At 41.9% G+C, this 23,619-nt stretch overlaps 1 protein-coding gene and 1 non-coding gene across 2 annotated transcripts in view; one reads left to right on the forward strand and one right to left on the reverse strand.

The window, feature by feature from the left end:
- The window catches only part of C11H2orf92 (chromosome 11 C2orf92 homolog), a 53,762-nt gene that overhangs the window by 11,111 nt on the left and 19,032 nt on the right, over positions 1-23,619 (reverse strand). Inside the window, exons 4-6 of the mRNA XM_043918678.1 lie at positions 11,538-11,621; positions 5,507-5,599; positions 4,354-4,425 (exon numbers count right to left, since the gene is read on the reverse strand). Of these exons, the coding sequence (XP_043774613.1) occupies positions 4,354-4,366 (13 nt within the window). The 5' untranslated portion in view covers positions 4,367-4,425; positions 5,507-5,599; positions 11,538-11,621. The remainder of the gene's footprint in view (positions 1-4,353; positions 4,426-5,506; positions 5,600-11,537; positions 11,622-23,619) is intronic.
- LOC122704080 lies at positions 19,668-19,774 on the forward strand. The gene has a single exon (XR_006343713.1). It is a non-coding gene; the product is annotated as a U6 spliceosomal RNA (small nuclear RNA).

Consider the following 23,619-nt stretch of genomic DNA (forward strand, 5'->3'; position numbering starts at 1 on the left):
ATCCATTACAAGAGCAAGTACAAGGAACAACCCCCCCCCCCCCCCCCCCCGCCCCCGCCGATGGCTGCATTTCCATGATGGAGACTCGATCCTAGTTGTCCTTCAGTAACATCCTAGACCTGGTAAGATCGTCTTGAACGAGCCCAGAACCAAGAAATTTTGGCTTTGTGCTTAAGGAAAAGCTGAAGTTTTACATCTTTAGAATTTCTTTGGGTTTTGTTTTACTCTCAGGAGGCTCTAGCATAGAAATGAGCCTTTGGTTGTGTTAACACTTTATTGCTACACTGTTATTGAAGACTAAACTCACTTCAGTGGAACTACTACTAATCATTAAGGGGCTTGAACTCTCCACAGACCTGGACACACTCTTTCCAAGACACTTCACTTCTCAAAAGGATAATTTCTTCACCCCTCTTTCTAGCCAGCCATCTTACTTTTTACCATTAATTCTGGTTTTTTGAAAGGTCTGCTAAGGAAGAGATACAGACAGTGTGGTCTAGGATTTCCTGGTCCCCACAGAGTAGCACAGAGTGGCTCCTGGCCTCTGAAAAGGGGTCCAGTCAGCCTCTTTTTCTTGCGGGGTGTCACCTTCACCACTGTCTGCAGGGGCTCCTCGGACCCCTTTTTTCTTCACCCCCGCCTTCTCGTTTGATCTTCCAAAGTTCCATGCAAGCACAACCGAAAACACTTGTTTTGGTGGCAGGGAGTGTGTGGTGCTAGGTCTCTGCTGTGGCGCCCCGGCCTCTCTCTAGTTGTGGCAAGCAGGCTTAGTTGCCCCATGGGCATGAGGGATCGCTGTCCCAACCAGGGATCGAACCCGAGTCCCTTACCTTGGAAGGTGGACTGTTCACCATTGGACCACCACGGAAGACCCTAAAACATTTTTTAAATACCTTCAAATGTGGCAGATTTCTGTCCAGCAATTATTAATGACACTGATTCTCTTACTAGCTGTGAGATTTTGGAAGACAAGAACGCCCCCTCTTGTTCTCCAATTCCTGGCACAATGCTGACCACTGAGAAGGACAGCAACAAATAGGTCTTAACTGAGATCTCGACTGCAAGCAACCTCATGAAAGACACTGAGCCAGAATCACCAGTTACACCTGTCTTACTGGCCAAGACTGTAGCTGTTTGAAGGCTGAAAAGTACTGGAGGCTCTGTTTCCAAGATGGCTCACACAGCTGTTGGCAGAAGGTCTCACCTCTGCACCGGCTGTAGGCAGGAGGACTCAGGTCCCTGTCACAGGGGACTCCTTAGAACTGCTGGAGTGTCCTTACAACATGACAACCAACTTGCCCTCAGGCGAGCAGGCAATCCCAGACACAGCCGGGCGGAAACCCCAGTGTCTTCTCTGACCTAATCTCAGTCATCAGAGGCAAGTCACTAAGCTTAGCCCACAACAAGGGAATGGAGATGAAGCTCCATCTTTTGAAGGGAGGGGTACCAAAAAATTTATGGACATATTTTAAAACTGCAGTTTTTGTGACCCTTTGTGACCCCATGAACTGTAGCCCATCAGGCTCCTCTGTCCATGGGATTCTTCAGGCAAGAATACTGGAGTAGGTTGCCATCCCCTTCTCCAGGGGATCTTCCTGACCCAGGGATTGAAACGGCATCTCTTGCGTCTCCTGCATCAGCAGGCAGATTCTTTTTATCACTGCTCTACCTAAAATCACAGTAAGAATGAAATTCCAAGGAAAACAGTTGAACAAAAAAGGAGCATTCACTTGTGTCCATATAAATGAGGATTTTAATCAGCTGCCTCTGGTTTGGTGTAAGAACTGTGGATGGAGAGAAGTGACACCCTTACAGAGGCGTCTACACTCTGCCGGAAGCCAGGATCTAGGTATACAACCTGTACCATTAAGCAGAGACCCCTGAAGGATTCCCAAGATACTAGACTGAACCGCATGAAACTGGAGATTTTTGACAATTTTTGACCTACAAAAACAGTAAGTTCAAATGATTCAACCTAACATTAGAGTCCCAAGGGAGGTTTTCTAGTCTACATATTTCTTCTAATTTTGGTCCCAAGGGAGGTTTTCTAGTCTACATATTTCTTCTAATTTTGAGACTCCTAGAAACCCAACATTATGGATTACCAAGATAAGTGTGATGATCAATTTGTAATATGATCCTTTGTTTACAAAGAAAATACAGAATTGGCTTCACACCAAGTTTAGATTGATCACTGCACACCTTGGGGATCTGGGAAGAGAGAGGAAAAGAAGTCCATTTTGTACTTAGAAAGTGGTCAAACATCCTGTCAAGCTCCTCTCAAGGAGAAAAAGCAATAAAGCTGATGATCGATCCACAGTTTTAGAGGTGATGTCATTTTTGGTAATATGCAAAAGTTGAAATCTACCAACAAGACCAGTAGGGATATGCTGCAAAGGTCTGAGGGGGGCGGCACATTTTTCCCAGGGGACCAAGCTTAATTGGGCACCAGGGACTCCTGGCCCCCTCCTGTGTCATAACAGGGAGGCAGCAAGTGCTCACTGTCAGTAGCTGTATTTGCCAATTCTTTTTTTTGTTTGTTTGTTTTGCCAATTCTTTCATATGGCAATTACTTGAGAGGAAAATGCTGCCCTCACTGTTCTCCACTGGTAATGTTTCCGGCACATCAGCAGCATGGGTGGAGCCCACTCAGCAGAAGACAGAAGGAGGTCTTGCCCTGGGAATACTGGGCAGCTGGTCTAGTGAGAAAATGTAAGGATTAGTCAGGAGCAATGGCAAATTAATGCTCATTGTGGTGTCTGTGAAACTCTTTTGCCTAAAAGTTCTTCCGGGTGTCCTTAAAAGGGACACTGGGTAGTCATGTCACAGAAAAATGAGATGACGTGGACTGTGTTGATAAAGCCACTCTCGCCCGTGTGTGGTCCTCAGAACAAAGACATCCTCTCGCTTCTTTCAGTTGAGACCCAGATACCAAAGAGATGTCCAACCATATCTAATTTATGACTATCATGCAACTTACAGAAGGAAATGTGTAGGGCAAATTCAGGGATATTAGAACTATTTATTTTAAAGAGAATTCTGTGGTAAATTTATCTTCGAAAACCATCTAAGCCAATGGTTCCAAATGCCAGGGGCTGGCGTCTGACCGACTGAAGCCAAGTCACTCAGAGAATATGAAAAGATGTGCAGAACCAGGACTCCACGTCCAGAGATTCCTGGTCACTTCTGGAAATAAGATCCCCTGGAGAAGGAAATGGCAACCCACTCCAATATTCTTGCCTGGGAAAATCCCATGGACAGAGGAGCTTGGCGGGCTACAGGTCAGGGGATCACAAAGAGTCAGACATAACTGAGCCACTAACACTTTCTACTTTCTGGAGATAAGGATTTTTTTTTTTTTTTTGGCTGGGGGTCGGGGGTGGGGGGCGGCATGTGGGAATCTCAGTTCTCTGACCAGAGATCAAACCTTTGTCCCCCGCATCAAAGTATGGAGTCTTAACCACTGGACCACCAGGAAAGTCCCAGAAGAAGGATATTTAATAAGCTCTTTCCATTCCACAGCCTCTTCCCTGTGGCTGATGCATAGTTGGGATTGGGAACCACTGACCTAGTTTCTATTTCTGCACCCAGAAAAGCCTACAGAGTTGCCAGCTCAGACAGTGACATATTTGGCCTTTTTTGTTTTTGTTTCTTTCTTGGCTGCACCACGCAGCTTTTGGGATCTTAGTTCCCTGGCCAGGAATCAAACCTGTGCCCCCTGCAATGGAAGTGCTGAGCCTAACCACCGGACTGCCAGGGGAAGTCCTTATTTTTCCTTTTAAATCTTTAAATCTGTCAAGGTAAGAAATGCTGCATGAGATTCTAGTTCCTTATCCTGTCTTCACCCTGTTTGCTTTCATCCTAATTGGATCTGAGATGAGTCTGCTCATCCTCTGAAGGGGTGGAGAAAGGCCTCTGGGTACCCCTTCCAGGAAGTGCTCAGCCCCTCACTAGCCCCGCCCCCCGGGGTAGGGGAGGGACTTCACTGGTGAGTTTGGGAGGATTCAGGTGCTTGGGACTGGCTCCTTTCTCCTTCCCTCTCTCTCTCTAGCTCTCTACCTCTCTCTCTCTGCAGTCAGCAGACATTTTGATCTGCTCCTCTATGCTATGAATTTTACAAAGCCACATCTCTCGTGGAGGGAACTGAAGAAGGCAAGGGCATCCTAAACCTTACCAGTGATCACAGCACCCCTCCTAGCTTCAGGTGAAGCCAGCCAAGTATTCCTGGAGAAGATGGTCTGAGCGCCATCTGCTGGGGCTTTAGCTTAGTGTCACACTTTGTTCTGAACTTGGGCAAAAGGAAGATGTATTACTTTTTGACCCCTAACTCCACTTTTATCCATCTGCATTTACCGTTATTGGACATTCTGTCTGTGCTATCAAAGAAAAGTTCTGGTTCATGAGAATTCCCATCAACGGTTGCTCCTGTGATGATGAAACACATGAAAAAAATTTAAAAAAAATTTATCAGTACATCCTTAAAAGCACCTTAGGCCCATATTTTCAGTGTTTTTAAAATTATTTTTCATATTATTCTCCATTATGGCTTATCACCGGATATTGAATATAGTTCCCTGTGCTGTACCGTAGGACCTTGTTTTTATTAATCCTATATATACTAGTCTGCACCTACTAATCCCAAGCAGCTCCCAATCCAGGGCTGAAATGCTAATATAGAAAGCAAATTGTACTTGGAAATGTGTGTTTGGAAGTTTGTATGTCATTGTGGAGAGAAGCACCAGCCAGTTGCTGATTGCAGAGGCCATGGGAATGGAACCTCAGAAATCGAAGTTCACATCTTTACGCAAAAATTTCAACACAGCGCTCACTGCTCTGTGGCTCTGCTGGCAGTTCCTGACACACAGTTCCATCCTTGTGACCTGTGATCTGCCTAATCCTCAAAGTGTTCCTTCAAAAATAATAATGTTATGCTGATTCATATCAATGTATGACAAAACCCACTGAAATGTTGTGAAGTAATTAGCCTCCAACTAATAAAAAAAAAATAATAATAATGTTATGAAGCTGCTTTAAAGGGATGTCCCTAGGGCAAGTGATTTTTGTCCTTGATCTTATCCATGGAATGAAGCTCTAATGACTGCACCAGCTCTCACCCAGGGCTGGGATTACCCTCAAGCCATGTCACACACGCGGAACTACAAAGCATGTTCAGCAGAAAGTTATTACGCCACTCAGGGCTCTGGGTGTGAGAAACAGTAAACACCATTCGCAATTCCAGTCTCTGCCCTCTGAACAGCCTCCAGAAAGTAAGAACTTGTCTGACCCATGAACTTGAGGGATTTCCCCCAAATAGGGGGACAGTCACACTTTCATCTTGGAGGTTTATAGAGGGAATTTCAGACAGTTCTTTCCTTCATATCTCAATTTGTCTTTGCCGCACAAGTAGCTATTCTAAAGAATGGTAAGATGATAGCACAGTGCCTACAACACAGAATATAAGCCAACAGAAAAATACACACTCAGAGTTTTAAGCACGTATACTTGCTTTCTTTTGTGTCTCTCCTTGTAATTGATCTGCCAGCTGCTGCTCTTGTTTCTTCTAATGGAACTTTGGAAAATACTTGCAGTAGAATTTCATCTCAAGAGAAGTAAATAAAGGCGTATTCATATCAGCAGGGGTGTTACAATTTTTTGTAAAAATTTTTTGTAAAAAAATTTTGTAAAAAATTACAATTTTTCTCTGTAAATACAGTGAATAAATAATACAAACTCAACAAATACATGAAATTACACTCGCAAAGTCTTTCTGTTTGGAAGGGAACTTCTAATGACATAAATCATTTCTGAAAAATTGTGATTCCACTAGATGTCCTGGGTAGTAAAAATTGTCCACTAAAGATATGTGGCTAGAAACTTTCTCCCAAATCTCATAATACGGAGTGTCATAATTTTCCTTCTTTTTCCTGTCATTTTGACCCACCTCTGACACTTTCCCTAGGACAGCCCATAACAATGGGTGAAGTCTGGAGGGTAAAAATAAAGCAGAATAGATCTTTAAGCCAGAAAAACCTCTGTGTATAAAAAGTTTTTTAAAAGAAATCTGTTTATAAACTGTTCCAAATTTTTAATGTTACAGTTTTTTTTTTAATATCTGCATTTCTCCTTCCATTTTTAGGGCTTTCCTGGTGGCTCAGATAATAAACAATCTGCCTGCAATGCAGGAGACCTGGGTTCAATCCCTGGGTTGGGCTGATTCCTCGGAGAAGGGAATGGCAATCTACTCCAGTATTCTTGCCTGGAGAATCCCATGGACAGAGGAGCCTGGTGAGCTACAGTCCATGGGGGTCACAAACAGTTTGATAAGAATGAGTGACTAACACACTTCCCTTTTTAAACTATTTATTTTATTTATTTATTTTTGACTGTGCTGGGTCCTTGTTGCTGCTCAAGAGCTTTCTCTGGTTGCAGCGAGCAGGGGCTACTCTTTGGTGTGGTGCACAGGCTTCTCATTGCAGTGACTTCTCTTATTGTGGAGCACAGGCTCTCGGGCATGCAGGCTTCAGTAGTTGCAACACAGGTTTAGTAGTTGTGGTGAATGGGCTTAGTTGCTCCATGGCATGTGGAATCTTCCCGGAGCAGGAATCAAACCCATGCCCCCTGCGTTGGCAGGTGGATTCTTATCCACTGCGCCACCAGGGAAGTCCCCTTATTTTTTAAAAAATATTTATTTATTTATTTGGCTGCATTGGGTCTTAGCTGCAGCAGGCAGATTCTCTAATTCAGGAGCATGGGCTTAGTTGCTCCTCGGCATGTGGGATGTTAGTTCCCCAACCAGTGATTGAACCCATGTCCCATGCATAGCAAGGCAGATTCTTAACCACTAGACCACCAGGGAAGTCTCTCTCCTTCCCTTTTAAAAATTTTCAGTCTTCTACTTTTCCCTGGGGACAGCAGCTTTGTTTGTCCTTCTAGGTTGACTTTGCAAAGCCACAGAAAATAGTTATCACAAATTCAGTTTATTTTGTGTATATTCTGAATCCTTTTTCAAGAGTTGTTGGTACATTGGCACATTGATGAGGGGTCTACTCACCTGATGGACTAAATGCTTACAATAAGGACACAAAGTTTAGCCATCACATTCACTCATTCAAGATGGGGAGTTCTCACAGCCCCTTCCTTGATGAATGCAATGACCTACCAGTTCCTGAACGATTGCTCAGAGAGACTCTGGCAAGTTTATTGGTGGCCCACCAATGCCAAGGTCAACACTGGCCTGGCAGTGGGCATGTCAGTCGACCCAAGGGGGTGATGGGATCCCTCCCAACTCTGAACCAGACACCATCTTCAGATGTACCCACTCCCCTTTCACATATGCGGGGCTGGATTCAGAGACACAGGGGAGCTGCTAAGAAGAGAAATGTGCTTTCATTCCTAGATGGGAATTTCTGAAAGCCTGGATAGAGTGACTCCAAGAGCTATCTGCATCTACTCAATCATTCAATCATGGTCACTTACCAACGATCAATTAGCCAGAATTATTGATCCTTATCTCACACATGGAATAAGGACAAACCCGAAACTCCTGAAATGCTTTATCTGCATCAGTTGAGATGATCATGTGGTTTTTTATTTCATTCTGTTAATGTTTAGTAGTACGTTACATTGATTGATTGATTTTCCTATGTTGAACTGTCTTGGTGGTGGTTTAGTCACTAAGTCTCATGGGACACTTGTGACCCTGTGGACTGTAGCCGGCCAGGATCCTCCGTCCCTAGGATTTCCCAGGCAAGAATACTGGAGTAGGTTGCTATTTCCTTCTCCAGGGGACCTTCCCAAACCAGAAATCGAACCCACATCTCCTGCATTGCAGGCAGATTCTTTACCTCTGCACCAGGGAGCCACATGGGAAGCCGAACTGTCTTAACTTCCAGGAATAAATCCCACTTGGTCTAGTGTATAATCCTCTTAATAGGATGATGAATTAGGTTTCCTAGCATTTTGTTGAAGAATTTTGCATTTACATGGACAAGTGATATTGCTCTGTAGTTTTCTTATAGTGTCTCTATCTGGCTTTGGTATCAGGGTAATACTGGCCTTTTAAAATGAGTTAGAAAGTATTCCCTCCTCTTCAGTTTTTCATTGTTTCATTTTTGTATACTTGTGCATTTTCCAGTTTTCTGTTATAAATTTCTAGTTTCATTCTAATGTGATCAGGAAATATACTTTATATGATTTTAATCTTTTTCAATGTATTAAGGTGTTGTTTTGTGGCCAACATATGGTCTATCCTGGAGAATATTATATGTGAAATTGATAAGAATGTATTTTCTGCTGTTGTTGGGTGGCATGTTCTGCATAAGTCTGTTAGGTCTAATTGGCTTATAGTAGGGAAGTATTCTATTTTTTATTGATTATATAGTCTTATCTATTATTTAAACTTGGATATTAAAGTTTCCAAGTATTATTGTAGAATTATTTCTTCATTCAATTCTGTCCATTATTGGTTCAAATATTTGCGGGCTCTGTTGCTGTGTGCATATGTGTTTATAACTGTTATGCCCTCTTTCTGTACTGAAATTCTTATCAATATATGTGCTTCCTTGTTTCCTGTAAACTTTTTTACTTGAAATCTATTTTTTTTTAGCCACTCCAGCTATATTGTTTTGGTTAATATTTGCATGGAATACCTTCTTCCATTGTTTTACTTTCAACCTCTTTGTATCCTTTTACCCTAAGTGAGTCTCTTGTACACAGCAAAGAGATCCTCTTTTTTTCTATCCAATTTGCTACTTTCTGCCTTTTAATAAGCATCTAATTCATTTACATTTAATGTGATTACTGATCAGGAAGAATTTACTAATGCCATTTAGCTATTTGTTTCCACTTATATATTTTTTATTCCTCTGTTCCTCCATTATGACTTTTCTTTGGGAGTTTTTTGGTTTTCTGCAATGTTACATTTTGATTGCCTCTGTTATGCCTTTTTCTGTATTTTTAAATTTTCTTCATATTTACCTTGAGGATCACAATTAAGATGTTAAATTTATAACAACCTAGTTTAAAGTACCAACTTAGTTTCAATAGCATACAAACATACTGCTCATGTATTAATACAACTCCATCCCTCCTCTTTTATGTTATTATTATCCTAGATTACATCTATGGACATTGCATGCCTATTAACATAGATTTGTTATAAATCTATGTCACAAATATTTGTTATAAATCTATTACACAGATTGTTTTATGCACTTGTCTTCTAAATCATACTAGAAAAAGTCACAAACCAAGCCAAAATGACAATAATATTGGCTTTTATATTTACCTGTATAGTCACCTTTACCAGTGTTCTTTATTTTTTTCTTATGGCTTTGAGTTACTGTCCAGTATTCCTTCATTTCACTCTGAAGCACTCTCTTTAATATTTCTATCAGGGCAGATCTCTTAGCTTATGTTTATCCAGAAAAGTCTTGATTTCTCCTCCATGATCAAAGAACAGTTTTGTTACAGAATTCTTGAATGACAGTACTTTTCCTTTAGGACTTCAATTATGTCATATCACTGCTTCTGGCTTCCTAGATTTTTATGTTGAAGTCAGCCATTAATCTTATTGAGGATCCCTTGTACATAATGAGTTGCTTCTCTCTTTGATGCTCCGAGATTCTCTTTGTCTTTTGGTTTCAACAATTTGACTCTAATGTGCCTTAGCATGGCTCTCTTCCATTTACCCAGCCCGGAGCTTGTAGAGCATCTTGGATGTGAATAGTCATCAGATTTGGGGAGTTTTGTTAGAGCATTGCTTCCTGACATTTTTTGTCTCCTGCTCGCCTCTCCTCCTGGGACTTCTAAGATGTGTTAGTTGATGCTGCTGCTCTTCATGGTGTCTCATGGTCCCCTGTGCCCTGTGTATTCAGTTCATCTTTTCCTTTCTCCTTCTCAGACTGGATTATTTCAAGTGTCCCAGGTCAAAGTTAAAGATCCTTAATTTTGCCTGCTCAAATCTGCTGTCAAATCCCTCCAGGGGGGTTTTCATTTCAGTTACTGTACTTTTCAAATTCAGAATTTCTATTTGGCTCTTTTTTATAATTTCTATTTGCTTATTGATATTCCTACTTTGTTTTCCTGATTTCTGCAAGTTCTTTGTCCATCATTTCCTTTACTCATTAAACATATGGAAGACAGTTGATTTAATATCTTTGATGAATAATTCCAATTTCTAGGCTTCCTCGGGGATGAGTTCTATCCATTTCTTTTTTTTACCCTGTGAATGGGCCATTCTGTCCTGTTTCTTTGTATGTTCTGTAAAATTTTTTGTTGAGAGCTAAACATGCTGAGTATTATATTTTGGTAAATTTGGAAATCTACTTCTCCCAGTCCTCAGGGATGGCCAATTTCTGCTTTCAAGGGCTACAGCCTTCGTTTGGCTAAGGCTTAGTTTGGCTTTTCCAAACTGTTTTGGCAAAGTGTGTATTCCTTATTGTGTATGGGTTCTGAATTTCTAGTTCCCTATGTCTGCTGTCACTCAGCAACCTGACAAAGGTTTCCTTAAGTGTCTGTATTTCAAAAGGAGAAAAACAAAAAACACCATCTCTTTAATCCTTGACAGAGTTTCTTGGAAGCCTCTTCAGCTCATGAAAGTGAAACAACGACAAGCCTCAGTGCCAGCCCTCAGTGATCAAAGGCAGTGATCAACATACACTCAAATTTTTGAAGGACAAGGTTCCCAATTGCCCATTCTGGCACCAGCAAGCACACTGCCAATGTGGGCTTCCAACCACCTGGCTACCTGCCGTGGAGCTGGAGGGTGGAGAATGGTAGACTCTAAATGGAACACTAAAATTCACTAAAATTTATTAGTCTCTTCATCAAGCTTTTTCAGGACAATGCAAGTGTTCAATTGATAGATTATGCTCCAAATTAGTTGCTTAAGATAGTTCTTCCCAGATTAGGTGTAGCTTCGGTTAAGAGATGTATTCCTAGAACTTCCTACCCCCACCATCTTCTACCTAGGCCTTGGTTTTTCTCAAATGTTACAGGGGAGCTTGGAAGAGATCAATAAGTACCAGACTAGAATCACCTGGAGAGCTATAATAACTACTGATGCAAACATCTCATCCCACCCCAAGTAACCTGATCACTTGTCTCTTTTTTAATGAACTCCCAGGAGATTCTCATGCTCAGTTAGGGCTGAAGACCTGGGAGAAAGTCTGTCTTAGCCTCAAGGCCTTGCCATCTCTAACATGTGCAGAAATCACCTGGGGACCTCATCCAGACTGGTGTGATGCAGCTGGTCCAAGCTGGCGTCTGACACTGCACTTCCAGTAGCTCCCAGATGGTTGGCCCTGCTGCTGCTACATGGGACCCTCTTTAGGGAGCAGAATCCTTTCAGCTGTTTATTTTCTATGTTTTGCTTAATTTCTTAAGATTCTGGCATCAAGGGAATCTGTTTTAGCCTCAAGGCAAAGCACTTTCCTTCTTATCAGAGCAGCAGGGACAGGTTATCTGGGAGACCACCATGGATAAGTACGAGATTCTACAAACACAGCCTGACCATTTCACATGGAAGGGATACCTACCAAACAATTTAGCCAAATGTTCATCTCGCTTATTTGAACTCAATGCAAAGTCGGTTTCTCTTGAGCTCTTTTGTGGAGGATAACCTACGGGAAAATAAAGCTTAGCTGTGAGTCAATCTTTTGCTGGATCTGTGTGTGATTCTTCTGAAATCGACACTCTCTTGGATGGTATTCTGAGAGGAGCATCCTGCACTTGGCCTGCTCTAGGGGAAGAGCACTGGGCTTGGGTTCTGGTAGGACATTTGAACACTGTGTGACCTTGGGCAATGAAGTTCTGTGGGATTTGACTTTTTCATCTGAGGCTGGAGGGAAAGATGCGGACCAGAGGAGGGCTATGGGGAGGGGAAGGAAATACACCGATGTGACCGTCAGACTCAAAGTGCTCGCCCCTCACCCCGACTCAGTGCTGTTATCCATGATGGACGACAGTAAACAGAGCTGGTTCCAAGCAAGGGGATGCTCAGCGCTCAGCTGTGGGAGGAACGGAGACAGATGGACACACGTCTTGGCGGCTCTTCAACCAAAACTCTCCCCTCCACAGGCAATGAGGCCAACAGTCAGTGTCTGACCATTCTGGAAATGTGATGCTTTCTCGCTTTGAAGGAAAGAGAACAATCCTGCTGCATGCTCTGTACTGATCCTCACTGTAGGTTTACATTTAGGAGGGGCCTGGGGGCCTGAATTCATCCAGACTTGACTCATTTGATAAACACAAGGAATTCCTAAAGTTGTCAATCAGGACTGAAAAAAAATGAAGTTGCAAACAGAGATGGACTGAGTCAGCCATCTCCCCTAGGACAGCATGGATGGGTGTTAAGACTTCTGCTGACCCACATGTGGCTACATCAAGGACATGAGCTAACTGTGCCAAAAGACTGTGGCGACCTGTGGAGATTTTGAGCTATATTATCAAGCTTTTTTAATGAAGGTTGTGATGTCTCAGGGTCTGGACACATTTTCTTGATTCAAGATCAAGGTCAATCCTTTTCTCTGGCCCTTGGGGAGAGGGCAAACCTATCAGGGAGGCTATATTTGTGCCCTAATGAAGGTGTTTCAGACCACAGAAGCCATCTATTCTGAATGCCACAGAGCATTCATGAAGTGTCTGCAAGAATCTGAACTTTTAACTCAAAACCAGCAATAACACCAGTTTTCTCATGGTTTCCTCATAATCTGCATAGCCACTGAGTAATCTGTGCACTTGGCAACTCTCAACTCTCAAAGAAACAACTGATAGGAAGGCCGACCTCGTGCATGCCACACGATTAAAGTGTGACTACTGTGATCCAGTAAATGACAAACGCCCATGTCTCTGTTAATGAGACGCTGGTGAATTACTGGGAACAGACACACTTAATCACTTTGGGAAGCAAGCACTTTCTAAAATGTGTTCAACACACAGTGTCAGTCAATGGCGTAATAAGATATTGTGCGGGACACACCATCACTATTACATAGTACAAAATTCACTGTTTTAATCATGTGGCTTATAAAATGCACCAGGAGGGCTATTAGTTATAAAACAGGTTTGCCAACAGCTCTGCAATTTCAACATGGCATGCGTGCCTGGCTCATCCCAATAAATAATTACCTAATTTTAATATTATCCTAATGCACATAGTGTCACCTTAAAGGACTTCTCAGTCCCTTGTGTGATCTGGGCTAATGTCCATGTTTTGGGCATCTGTGACCAGCTTCTTTCTCTCAGCCTCCGCATTTGAGCATCAGTGTGAGCAGAGAAATCAGCTCGGCTTCCAGTGCAGATGTTTTCCAGTGGCTGCAGTGGGGGCAGGTGATGGGAAGGGATGTGGGAGGGCTTCCTTCTCAGAAGCCAGTGAGGAGAGCACATGCACCCTAAACTATGATGGGTCGCTGAATAAAGAGTCATTACAAATTTTACCAGAAATAAAGGACACCACTGGAAAGTCTAGTTCCTGTCCCCTGAACAGCCTCCAGAGTGACAGAACCTGTCTGACTTTTAAACTTCAGGGATCACCCTTAAATACAGGGCTCTTCATACTTTAGGCCATAAATTCCATAGGCAGTGATTCTTTCTTCCATATCTCAATTTGTTTTTGCCCCATACCTACCTGGTTTAAGGAATGCTAAAATGATAGAGTAGTAAAAATAATACAATACAGGCACATCTTGAGACATTGCAGGTTGAACTATTCCAGACCACTTCAATAAAGCTAATATAATAGTAAAGCGAGTCACCAGGATTTTTTGTTTACCAGTGTGTATAAAAGTTATGTCTTCACTGTAATCCATTAAGTGTGTAGTAGCATTGTCTAAAAAATCATGTACTTAATTTTAAAAAACTTCATTGCTAAAAAATACTAACCATCATCTGAGCCTTCAGTGAGTTGTAGTAATAGTATCAAAGATCATTGATTACATAACAGATACAATCATAATGAAGTTTGAGATATCGTGACAATTACCACAATGTGATGCAGAGACACTAAGCGGGCTCATGCTGTTGGGGAAAATGGCACCAAGAGACATGATCAGTGAAGAGGTGCCACAAGCCTTCAATTTGTAAAAACACAGTATCTGCCAAAAGCAATAAAGCACAGCGCACTAATATGAGGTCTGGCTTGTACATCAGCCTTTAGAAATATGTGTACTTAAGAGTTTAAAGACATATACTTGCTTTCTTGCATGTCTCTCTTTGTAATTGATCTGTCTGCTGTTCTTCTTGTTTCTTCTAATGGAACTTTGGAAAACACTTGCAGTAGAATTTCATCTCAAGTGAAGCAACAAAAGGCATGTTAATACCAGTAGTCTAGGATTAGCATATTCTGTTCTGTATCAAGTAGTCTACAAATACGGTGAATAAATTATGCAAATGCAATACAATACCTTGTCTTAAAAAGGGGAACTTGGTCTATCTAAAGCATTTCTGAATCTTTGTGATTACACTAGATGGTTGATTCAGGAAACATTACCTTCTGTAAATATGCAACTACAAATTTTGCCCCGGATCTCATAATATTTAACATCATAATTTTTCTTCTTGCTCCTGCTGCTGCCATTCTCCCCTCCTCCAAGACTGTCCCCAAGCTGTCCCTTTATAAGAACAAACCTCTTCCCTGTTTCCACAAGATACACATCATTTTCTGCCACTGAAACCTAATGCCTCTCCCAGAAAGCTTCTCACAGTGAGATCCTTTTTGGCAAAGACCCAGAAGCAAATCCTGATTTTACTGTTTACCAAGATGTGATCTTGGGCAAATAACTCCACCTCTTTGATCTTGAATTGCCTCACTGGAAGGATGGGCACATGATCATTGAGCACATAGAATGTTTGTGAAAAGTAAATAAAACGATGTTTGTAAAAGCGCTCAACACACAGTGCCAGTGTGAGGACCATGCAACAAAGGCCGAGTATTTGGAAACTACTGATCATCATCTTACTTATAAAACCCCCAGGGCTTCCCTGGTGGCTCAGTGGTAAAGAATCCACCTGCTAATGCAGGAGACACAGGTTCGATCCCTGATCTGGGAAGATCCCACATGCCGCAGAGCACCTAAGCCCACGCACCATAACCACCGAGCCGGTGCTCTAGAGCCCGGGAGCCACAAGTACCGAGTCCAGGTGCCACAACCAACGAAGCCCGCGCACCCTAGAGTCTGTGCTCCGCGACGAGAGAGGCCGCTGCAAAGGGAAGCCTGCACATCACAGCTCCAGGGTAATCCCCACGCTCCACAACTAAAGGAAAGCCCCCGAGGCAATGAAGACCCAGCACAGCCATAAATCAATCAATCAATAAAACTCTAAAAAAAAACAAAGAACCCCCTGATCAGCTAGTATTAATTGCTTGTTTTCTGCTCATTGGAACCCTGTGCAAGTGGAATGATATGCAGGAAGAAGAAAGACATAAAACACACAAAAAACAAAGATGTTAGTATGTGACAGAAAAAAGAGATATCTGCCACAGATTCTACAGCATTCCATCACCAGCCACTTTCACCTCCTTTCATGCCTAATTGTGACCAGAAACAAAGGGACCCGACCTCAGAAAAACACTTCCTTTCCACGCTCCCTGGCAGGAGGGAGGGCAGTGGGACATGCACATCTCTTCCAAAGACCCCTGGGACCCTGGAAGATTCTTAGACCTCCAGATGGATGCAAAGGTAATGCTGAGGCTGCACTTCCACACCCCCTTTACCTCCTGTCCTGAGAGCAGATATGGGCAGAGGATCTGAATAGACTTTTTTCCCAAGGAAGACACACAGATGACCAACAGACATGTGAAAAGATGCTCAACATCACTAAGCATCAGTGAAATGCAAATCAAAACCACAATGAGCTATCACTTCAACCTGTCAAAATAGCTATTGTCAAAAAGACAACAAGGGCTTTCTTGGTGGTGTAGTGGTAAAGAATCTGCCTGCCAATGCAGGAGACACAAGTTTGATCCCTGGTCCGGGAAGATCTCACATACCATGAAGCAACTAAGCTCGTGTGCCACAACTACTGAGCATGTGCTCTAGAGCCTGGGAGCTGCAACTACTGAGCCCATGTAGGCAACTACTGAAGCCTGAAAGCTCTAGGGCCTGCGCTATGCCACAGTGAGAAGCCCCTGCTTACAACTAGAGAGTAGCCCCTGCTCGCCGTAACTAGAGAAAAGCCCGCACGCAGCAACAGAGATCCAACACAGCCAAACAAATAAATAAGACGACAAACAGCAAGTGTTGGTAAGGATGTGGAGGAAAGGACCCTCGTACACTGTTGATGGGAAAGCAAGTTTGTGTAGTCACCACAGAAAAAAGTGTGGGAAAAAAATTAAAAATAGAACTACTGTACAATCCAACAACTCCACACTTGGTATTGATCCAAAGAAAACAAAAGCACTAATTAGAAAAGATAAATGCACCCCATGTTCATTGTCAAGACGTGGAAACAACCGAAGTGCCCGTTAATAGTAAATGGATAAAGAAGACGCAGTGTGTGTATGTACATACACAGCTTGCTCAGTAACCCAGTCATGGCCAGCTCTTCGAGACCCCATGGACTGTAGCCCGCCAGGTTCCTCTGTCCATGGGGTCTCCCAGGCAAGAATACTGAAGTGGGGAGCTGTTCCCTTCTCTGGGATCTTCTCGACACAGGGATGGAGCCTGTGTCTCCTGAATCTCCTGCATTGGCAGGTAGATTCTTTACTACAGAGCCACCTGGCAAGTCCAAGAGTTCTCATGAAGAGAAAAAAATTTTTCTATCTCTTTAATTTTGTATCTATGAGATGATGGATGTTCACTAAACTTATGATAATCACTTCATGATGTATGTAAATCAAATAATTATGCTCTATACCTTAAACTTATACAGCACTATATGTCAATTATAGCTCCATAAAAGGGGAAATGACATAAAATGAAATGAAATACAACCTAACTTTACATATCGAGAAACTAGAAAAGGGGAATTCCCTGGCAGTCCATTGGTTAGGATTTAGCCCTTCACTGCCGGGGGCCTAGGTTCAATCCCTGGTCAGGGAACTAAGATCCACGAGCCTCATGACACAGCCAAAATATTTTTAAATAATAATTTTAAAAATTGTTTTAAGTTACTAGAAAAAGAAAAACAAGGTAAGCCCAAAGTTAGAATAAGAAAGGAAATAACAAAGATCAGAGCAGAAGTAAATGAAATAGACACCAGAAAAATAACAGAAAATTTTACCAGAAATAGGAGTCAGTTTGTTGAAAAGATAAACAAAATTGACAAACCTCTGGCTAACCCAACCAAGAAAAACATAGAGAAGACTCAAGATCATAAAAGAGGAGACACTACTACTGATAGCACAGAAATCAAAGAATAATAAGAAATCGCTATGAACAATATATATCAACAAACTGGAGCATAGAAGAAATGGATAAATTCCTAGCAATAAACTTACTAAGACTGAATCATGAAAAAAATAGAAAATCTGAATAGACCAAATAATGAATAAGTAGACTGAATCAAAACTTTCCAACAAAGGAAAGCCCAGGACCAGATGGCTTCACTGTTGAATTTCACCAAACAAGGAAGAATTAATGCCAATCCTCCTCAAAATGTTCCAAAAAATTTAAGAGGCAGGAACCCTCCCAAACTTATTTTATGAGGTTAGCATTATCCTGATACCAAAGCCAGATAAGAATACTACAACAAAAACAAAACAAAACAATAGACCAGTATCACTGATGAATGAATACAAATGTCAAATTCTCAGCAAAATATTAAACTGAATTCAACGGCAAATGAAAAGGATCAAGCAAGGGGATTAAGTGGGATTTATCCCTGGGATGCAAGGATGGTTCAACATACGCAAATCAATAAACATGATATATTATGTTTAGAATAGAATGAAAGACAAAAATTGCATGATCATCTCAACAGATGCAGAAAAACCACTTGAAAAAATACATCATCATTCCACAATAAAAACACTCACCAAATCGTGTATGGAAGGAACATACCTCAACAGTATAAAAAGCTATATATGGCAAACACATAGCTAATACCATACTCAACCATGAAAGGTTGAAAACATTTCCTCTAAGATTAAGAACAAGACAGGGGTGCCCACTCTTATCGTGCCTACTCAACATAGTGCTGGAAGTCTAACCAGAGCAACCAGGCAAGAGACAGAGATAAAAGGCATCCAAATCATAAAAGAAAAAGTAAAATCATCTCTTTTTTCACAGTTGATAGGTGGCGCTAGTGATAACCTGCCTATCAATGCAAGAGACCTAAGAGACACAGGTTGGATCCCTCGGTTGGAAAGATCACCTGGAGGAGGGCATGGCAACCACCCCGGTATTTTTCCCTGGAGAATCCCACGGACAGAGGAGACAGGCAGGCTACAGTCCACAGGCTTGCAAAGAATTGGACATGACTGAAGCAATTTAGCATGCATGATCATATATAGAGAAAATTCTAAAGACTCCACGTACACACACACACAACTGTTAGAACTAATCAACAAATTCAACACAGTTGCAGGATACAAAATCAACATTATGTTGCATTTCAATACACTGACAATGAAATATCTGAAAAAGAAATATAGAAAAAAAATCTCATTCACAACAGCATCACAGACAATAAAACATTTAGGAATAAATTAACCAACAAGGTAAATGATCTATCTATACAGTGAATAGTACAAGATTTTGATGAAACAAATTGAAAGACACAAACAAATTGACATATATCCTGTGTCGATGGATGAGAAGTATTAACATTGTTAAATTGTCCACACAACCCTAAGCCATTTATAGATTCAGTGCAAGCCCTATCAAAATTCCAATGGCATTTTTTCACAATCCTAAAACTCATTTGGAACCACAGAAGATCTCAAATAGCCAAAACAATCCTGAGAAGTAAGAACAAAGCTAGGGGCATCACACTTTCTGATTTCAAAGTACATTATAAAGCTCTAGCAGTCAAAACAGTATGGTACTATTATAAATATTGACACATAGACCAACGGAACAGAATCAAGAGCCAAAATAAACCCTAGCATATACAGTCATCTCATATTTGACAAGGGAGCCAAGGAAAAGACAGTCATTTAATAAATGGTGTTGAGAAAACTGGATAATCACAAGCAGAAGACTGAAACTTGATCACTAACACCACTCACAAAATTTGACTCAAAATGAATTAAAGACTTAAACACGAGAGCTAAAACTATATGGCTGCTAGAGCCATGGGCGACCAAGCACACGCACCCCAGCTAAAGAGCAGCCAGAGAGCGCAACGGAGCTCTGCGACACACGACACTGCACGCCGCAGCTGAGGCCTGAGGCGGCAAAAATCAACCGGTCAGCTCATTAATCTTTAAAATCTAGAAGAAATCTCAGAATAAAAGTTTCTTGACATTGGTTTTGGCAACAATTTTTTGGATATATCAAAAGCATAGGCAACAAAAAAGCAAAAATTAGTAAATGAGACTTCATCAAACTAAAAAGCTTCTGCACGGCCAAAGAAACAACCAACAGAATGAAAAGGCGGCCCACGGAATGGGAGAAAATGCATGAAAGTCACAGAGCTGCTAGGAGCTAATATCCAAGATACGTAAACGATTTATACAACTCAATAGAAAAAAAAATTATCAATCTGACTTTTAAATGGGCTGAGGAGTGCTCGCTTCGGCAGCATATATACTAAAATTGGAACGATACAGAGAAGATTAGCATGGCCCCTGCGCAAGGATGACACGCAAATTCATGAAGCGTTCCATATTTTTGAAACTGGAGCCCATTATACAGAGTGAAGTAAGCCAGAAAGATAAAGACCATTACAGTATACTAACACATATATATGGAATTTAGAAAGATGGTAATGATAACCCTATATGCAAAACAGAAAAAGAGACACAGAAGTACAGAACAGACTTTTGGACTCTGTGGGAGAAGGCAAGGGTGGGATGTTTCGAGAGAACAGCATCGAAACATGTATATTATCTAGGTGAAACAGATCAGCAGCCCAGGTTGGATGCATGAGACAAATGCTCGGGCCTGGTGCACTGGGAAGACCCAGAGGGAGCGGGTAGAGAGGGAGGTGGGAGGGGGGATCGGGATGGGGAATACATGTAAATCCATGGCTAATTCAAGTCAATGTATGACAAAAACCACTACAATATTGTAAAGTAATTAGCCTCCAACTAGTAAAAATAAATGAAAAAATAAATAAATAAATAAATGGGCTGAGGAATGGGATAGACATTTTTCTGAAGAAGACATACAAACGATGAACAGATACATGAAACAGTGCCTGACACCACAAACCGTCAGGGAAATGCAAATCAAAACCACAATGAGATGTCACCTCACACCCGTTAGAATGGCTCTCATCAAAAAGACAAGACATAACAAGTGCTGACAAGGATGTGTAGAAAGGGAACTCTTGTGCACTATTGGTGGGAATGTAAATTGGTACAGCTGCAGTGGGAAACAATATGGATGTTTCTCAAAAATTAAAAATAGAACTACCTTAATTCAGCAATCCCACTTCTGGGTATACATCCAAAGAAAACGAGAACAGTATCTCAAGGAGATAGCTGCGCTCCCATGTTCATTACAGCATTATTCACAATAACAATCTAAGTGGCCGTCAGTGGATGAATGGACAAAGAAGAGGTAATATGTTTTTTTCACACAACACAATGGAATATTGTTCAGCTATGAGAAAGAAGGAAATCCTGCCTTTTGCAATAGCCTGAATGGATTTCTGAGGGCATTATGCTAAGTGAAATAAGTTAGATAGAAAAACAAATGCTATATGATCTCATTTATAGGTGGAATCTAAAAGTCAAACTCCACAGAAACAGAAAGTAGAATGGTGGTTGCCAGGAATCAGGGGTGGGGGAAACGGCGAGATATAGCTCAGAGTCCAAACTTCCAGTGATAAGATGAGTATGTTTGGGGGATCTAATATACAGTGTGGTCATTACAGTTAATAATACTATATCAGATACTTGAAAGTTGCCAAGACAGTAGATCTTAAATGTTCTCACAACAAAAAAGAAATAGTTATTATGTGACATGGTGGAGGAGTTAGCTAACACTATGGTGTTACTGAATTTGCAATGTATAAGTGTATCAAATCATCACATTTACATCTTAAACTTTCATGATATTATGTACCAGTTATAGCTCATAAAGCTGGAAGTGCATAAGGTGATTGTCTTTTTATGAACCTACGTGGGAAAAGGCTTACTATTAGTAGCACTGTTTGGGGGTAAAATGTGGTCTAACTTTAAAACTAACAAGGTCAAAATAAACATTTGCAATCTAATTGTACAAATAGGACTTCTCTGGTGGCCCAGTGCTTAAGACTCTGCACTCCCAACGCAGGGAGCCCGGGTTCAACCCCTGGTCAGGGAACTAAATCTGTGTGCTGCAGCTAAGAGTTTGCCTGCTGTAACGCAGATGGAAGATTCCACACGCCACAACTAAGACCCCATGCAGCCAAATAAATTAGTAAATAAATAAATAAAAATATATAAAATGACTAACGTTTTAAAAACAATAAAAAAATAATAAATTGGACAAATCAACTCTGTATAACATACATAGTAGGCACTGAATGAATGATTAAATATTTTAAAGAAAACAAAACAAAGAGGACAGATCTGCCTCCTGGTCTGTGTCCCTGAGCCCCTCAGACACAAAGGAGAGCCATAAATACACAAAGACATGACCAGACACACCAACACAGCCGCCCAAAAGCAATGGGCCAGGGCCGGCAGCACGTGGGAGAGGACAGTCAGCTCAGCCAAGGCAGCAGGGGACAGACTAGGCTGAGTGCCTGCAGGAGCAAGCAGTGGGCCCTGTCGGGTAGGCTGAGCTCAGAATCCAACTGACAATGATATTTAGTGAGATGCCCTTCAAGGCCTCTCCTGTCCATAGAATAAGGTATCAGTCAGATACGGCAGCCCCTACTGAGTCCCCACAGATATAAAATGTTACTACTCTTTCATAGCTACATATTGGAAGTACATTAACTTCTCCTTCCCTTTTAAAAAATTTTAATTGCAGTATAGCTGATTTGTAACATTGTGTTAGTCTCAGGTGCATAGCAAAGTGATTCAGTTATACACATTTTTTCAGATGCTTTTCCATCATAGATTATTACAAAATATTGAATATAGTTCCCCATGTGTGTGCTCAGTCGCTCAGTCATGTCCGACTCTTTGTGACCCCAAAGACTGTAGTCCGCCAGGCCCCTTTGTCCATGGAAGCCTCCAGGCAAGAATACTAGAGTGTGTTGCCATTTCCTAGTCCAATAGTTCCCTGTGCTAGACAGTAAATCCTTGTTATTTATTTTAATATATAATAGTGTGTATCTGTTAATTCCATACTCCTAACTTACAGTGTGTGTATATGTACATATATGTTGTTTTCTAGTTGCTAAGTCATGTCTGACTCTTTTGCAACCCCATGGACTGTAGCCCGCCAGGCTCCTCTGTCAATAAGATTTTCCAGGCCAGAATACTGGAGATGGAGATGGTTGCCATTTCCTCCTCCAGGGGATCTTCCCAACCCAGGGACTGAACCCCCCCCTCCTGCATTGGTAGGTGAATTCTTTACCGCTGAGCCATGGGGAAAGCCCCTCAATCATGGTCACAGACCACTGATCAGTCAGCCAGACAGTTGGTGAAGATTTAATGAAGCTTCTTTAATAGCATACATGGAAAAAGGCCAAACTCAGAGAATTCCTGACAAGAGACAGGAAAAACAATCCACATCTCGTGTAGACAGAAGTCCTCCTTCCAAGCAGGGCTGGAAGGCATTGCTGTGATCAGAACATCTAACAGCTCCCAACCCAGAGGAAGCATCAACACTTACACACCTGGGAGCTCTTTCTCAGACCAAAGACGACTCTCAGTGTCCACTCACGATGACACAGCCACCAGAAAGGAAATATTTCTCTAGAATCTAGATGGCTTCTTTCAGCAGAGGACTGATTTTTAATGTTTTTCGTCAGCTAAAGATGACCCCCCTGGACCTCAGATTTTCTCAAATATTAAGTGAGAGGCTTGGAGTAGACCAGTAAGTCCCAGCACAGAATCCCTTGAAGAGCTTAGAAAACTACTTATGCAAGGGTCTCACCCCACACCAAGGAATCTGATTACTGGAGGCGGGCCTGGGTATCCCTTTCTAACAATCTCCCCAGAGGATTCTCATGTGCAGTAAGGCTGAGTACCTCCAAGAAGGATTATCTTAGCTGGGGCCTTGCCCATCCCTGTGTGCTCAGCTCAGTCGCGTCCGACTCTCTGTGACCCCATGGACTGTAGCCCGCCAGGCTCCTCTGTCCGTGGGATTCTCCAGGCAAGAATACTGCAGTGGGTTGCCATTTCCTTCTCCAGGGGATCTTCCCAACCCAGGGATTGAACTTGTGTCTCCTGCTTGGCAGATGGATTCTTTACCACTGTGCCACCTGGGAAGCCCTGCCCATCCCTAACACAAGCAAAAATCCTCTGAACAGATGGACGCAGCTGGTCTCAGCTGGGGTCTGACACTGCATTTCCAGTAGCATTCCCAGATGGGGGCCCTGCTGCTGCTACACAGACCCCTCTTTAAGGAGCAC

The sequence above is a fragment of the Cervus elaphus genome, chromosome 11 (assembly GCF_910594005.1).
Source record: "Cervus elaphus chromosome 11, mCerEla1.1, whole genome shotgun sequence".
Taxonomy (NCBI): Eukaryota; Metazoa; Chordata; class Mammalia; order Artiodactyla; family Cervidae; genus Cervus; species Cervus elaphus.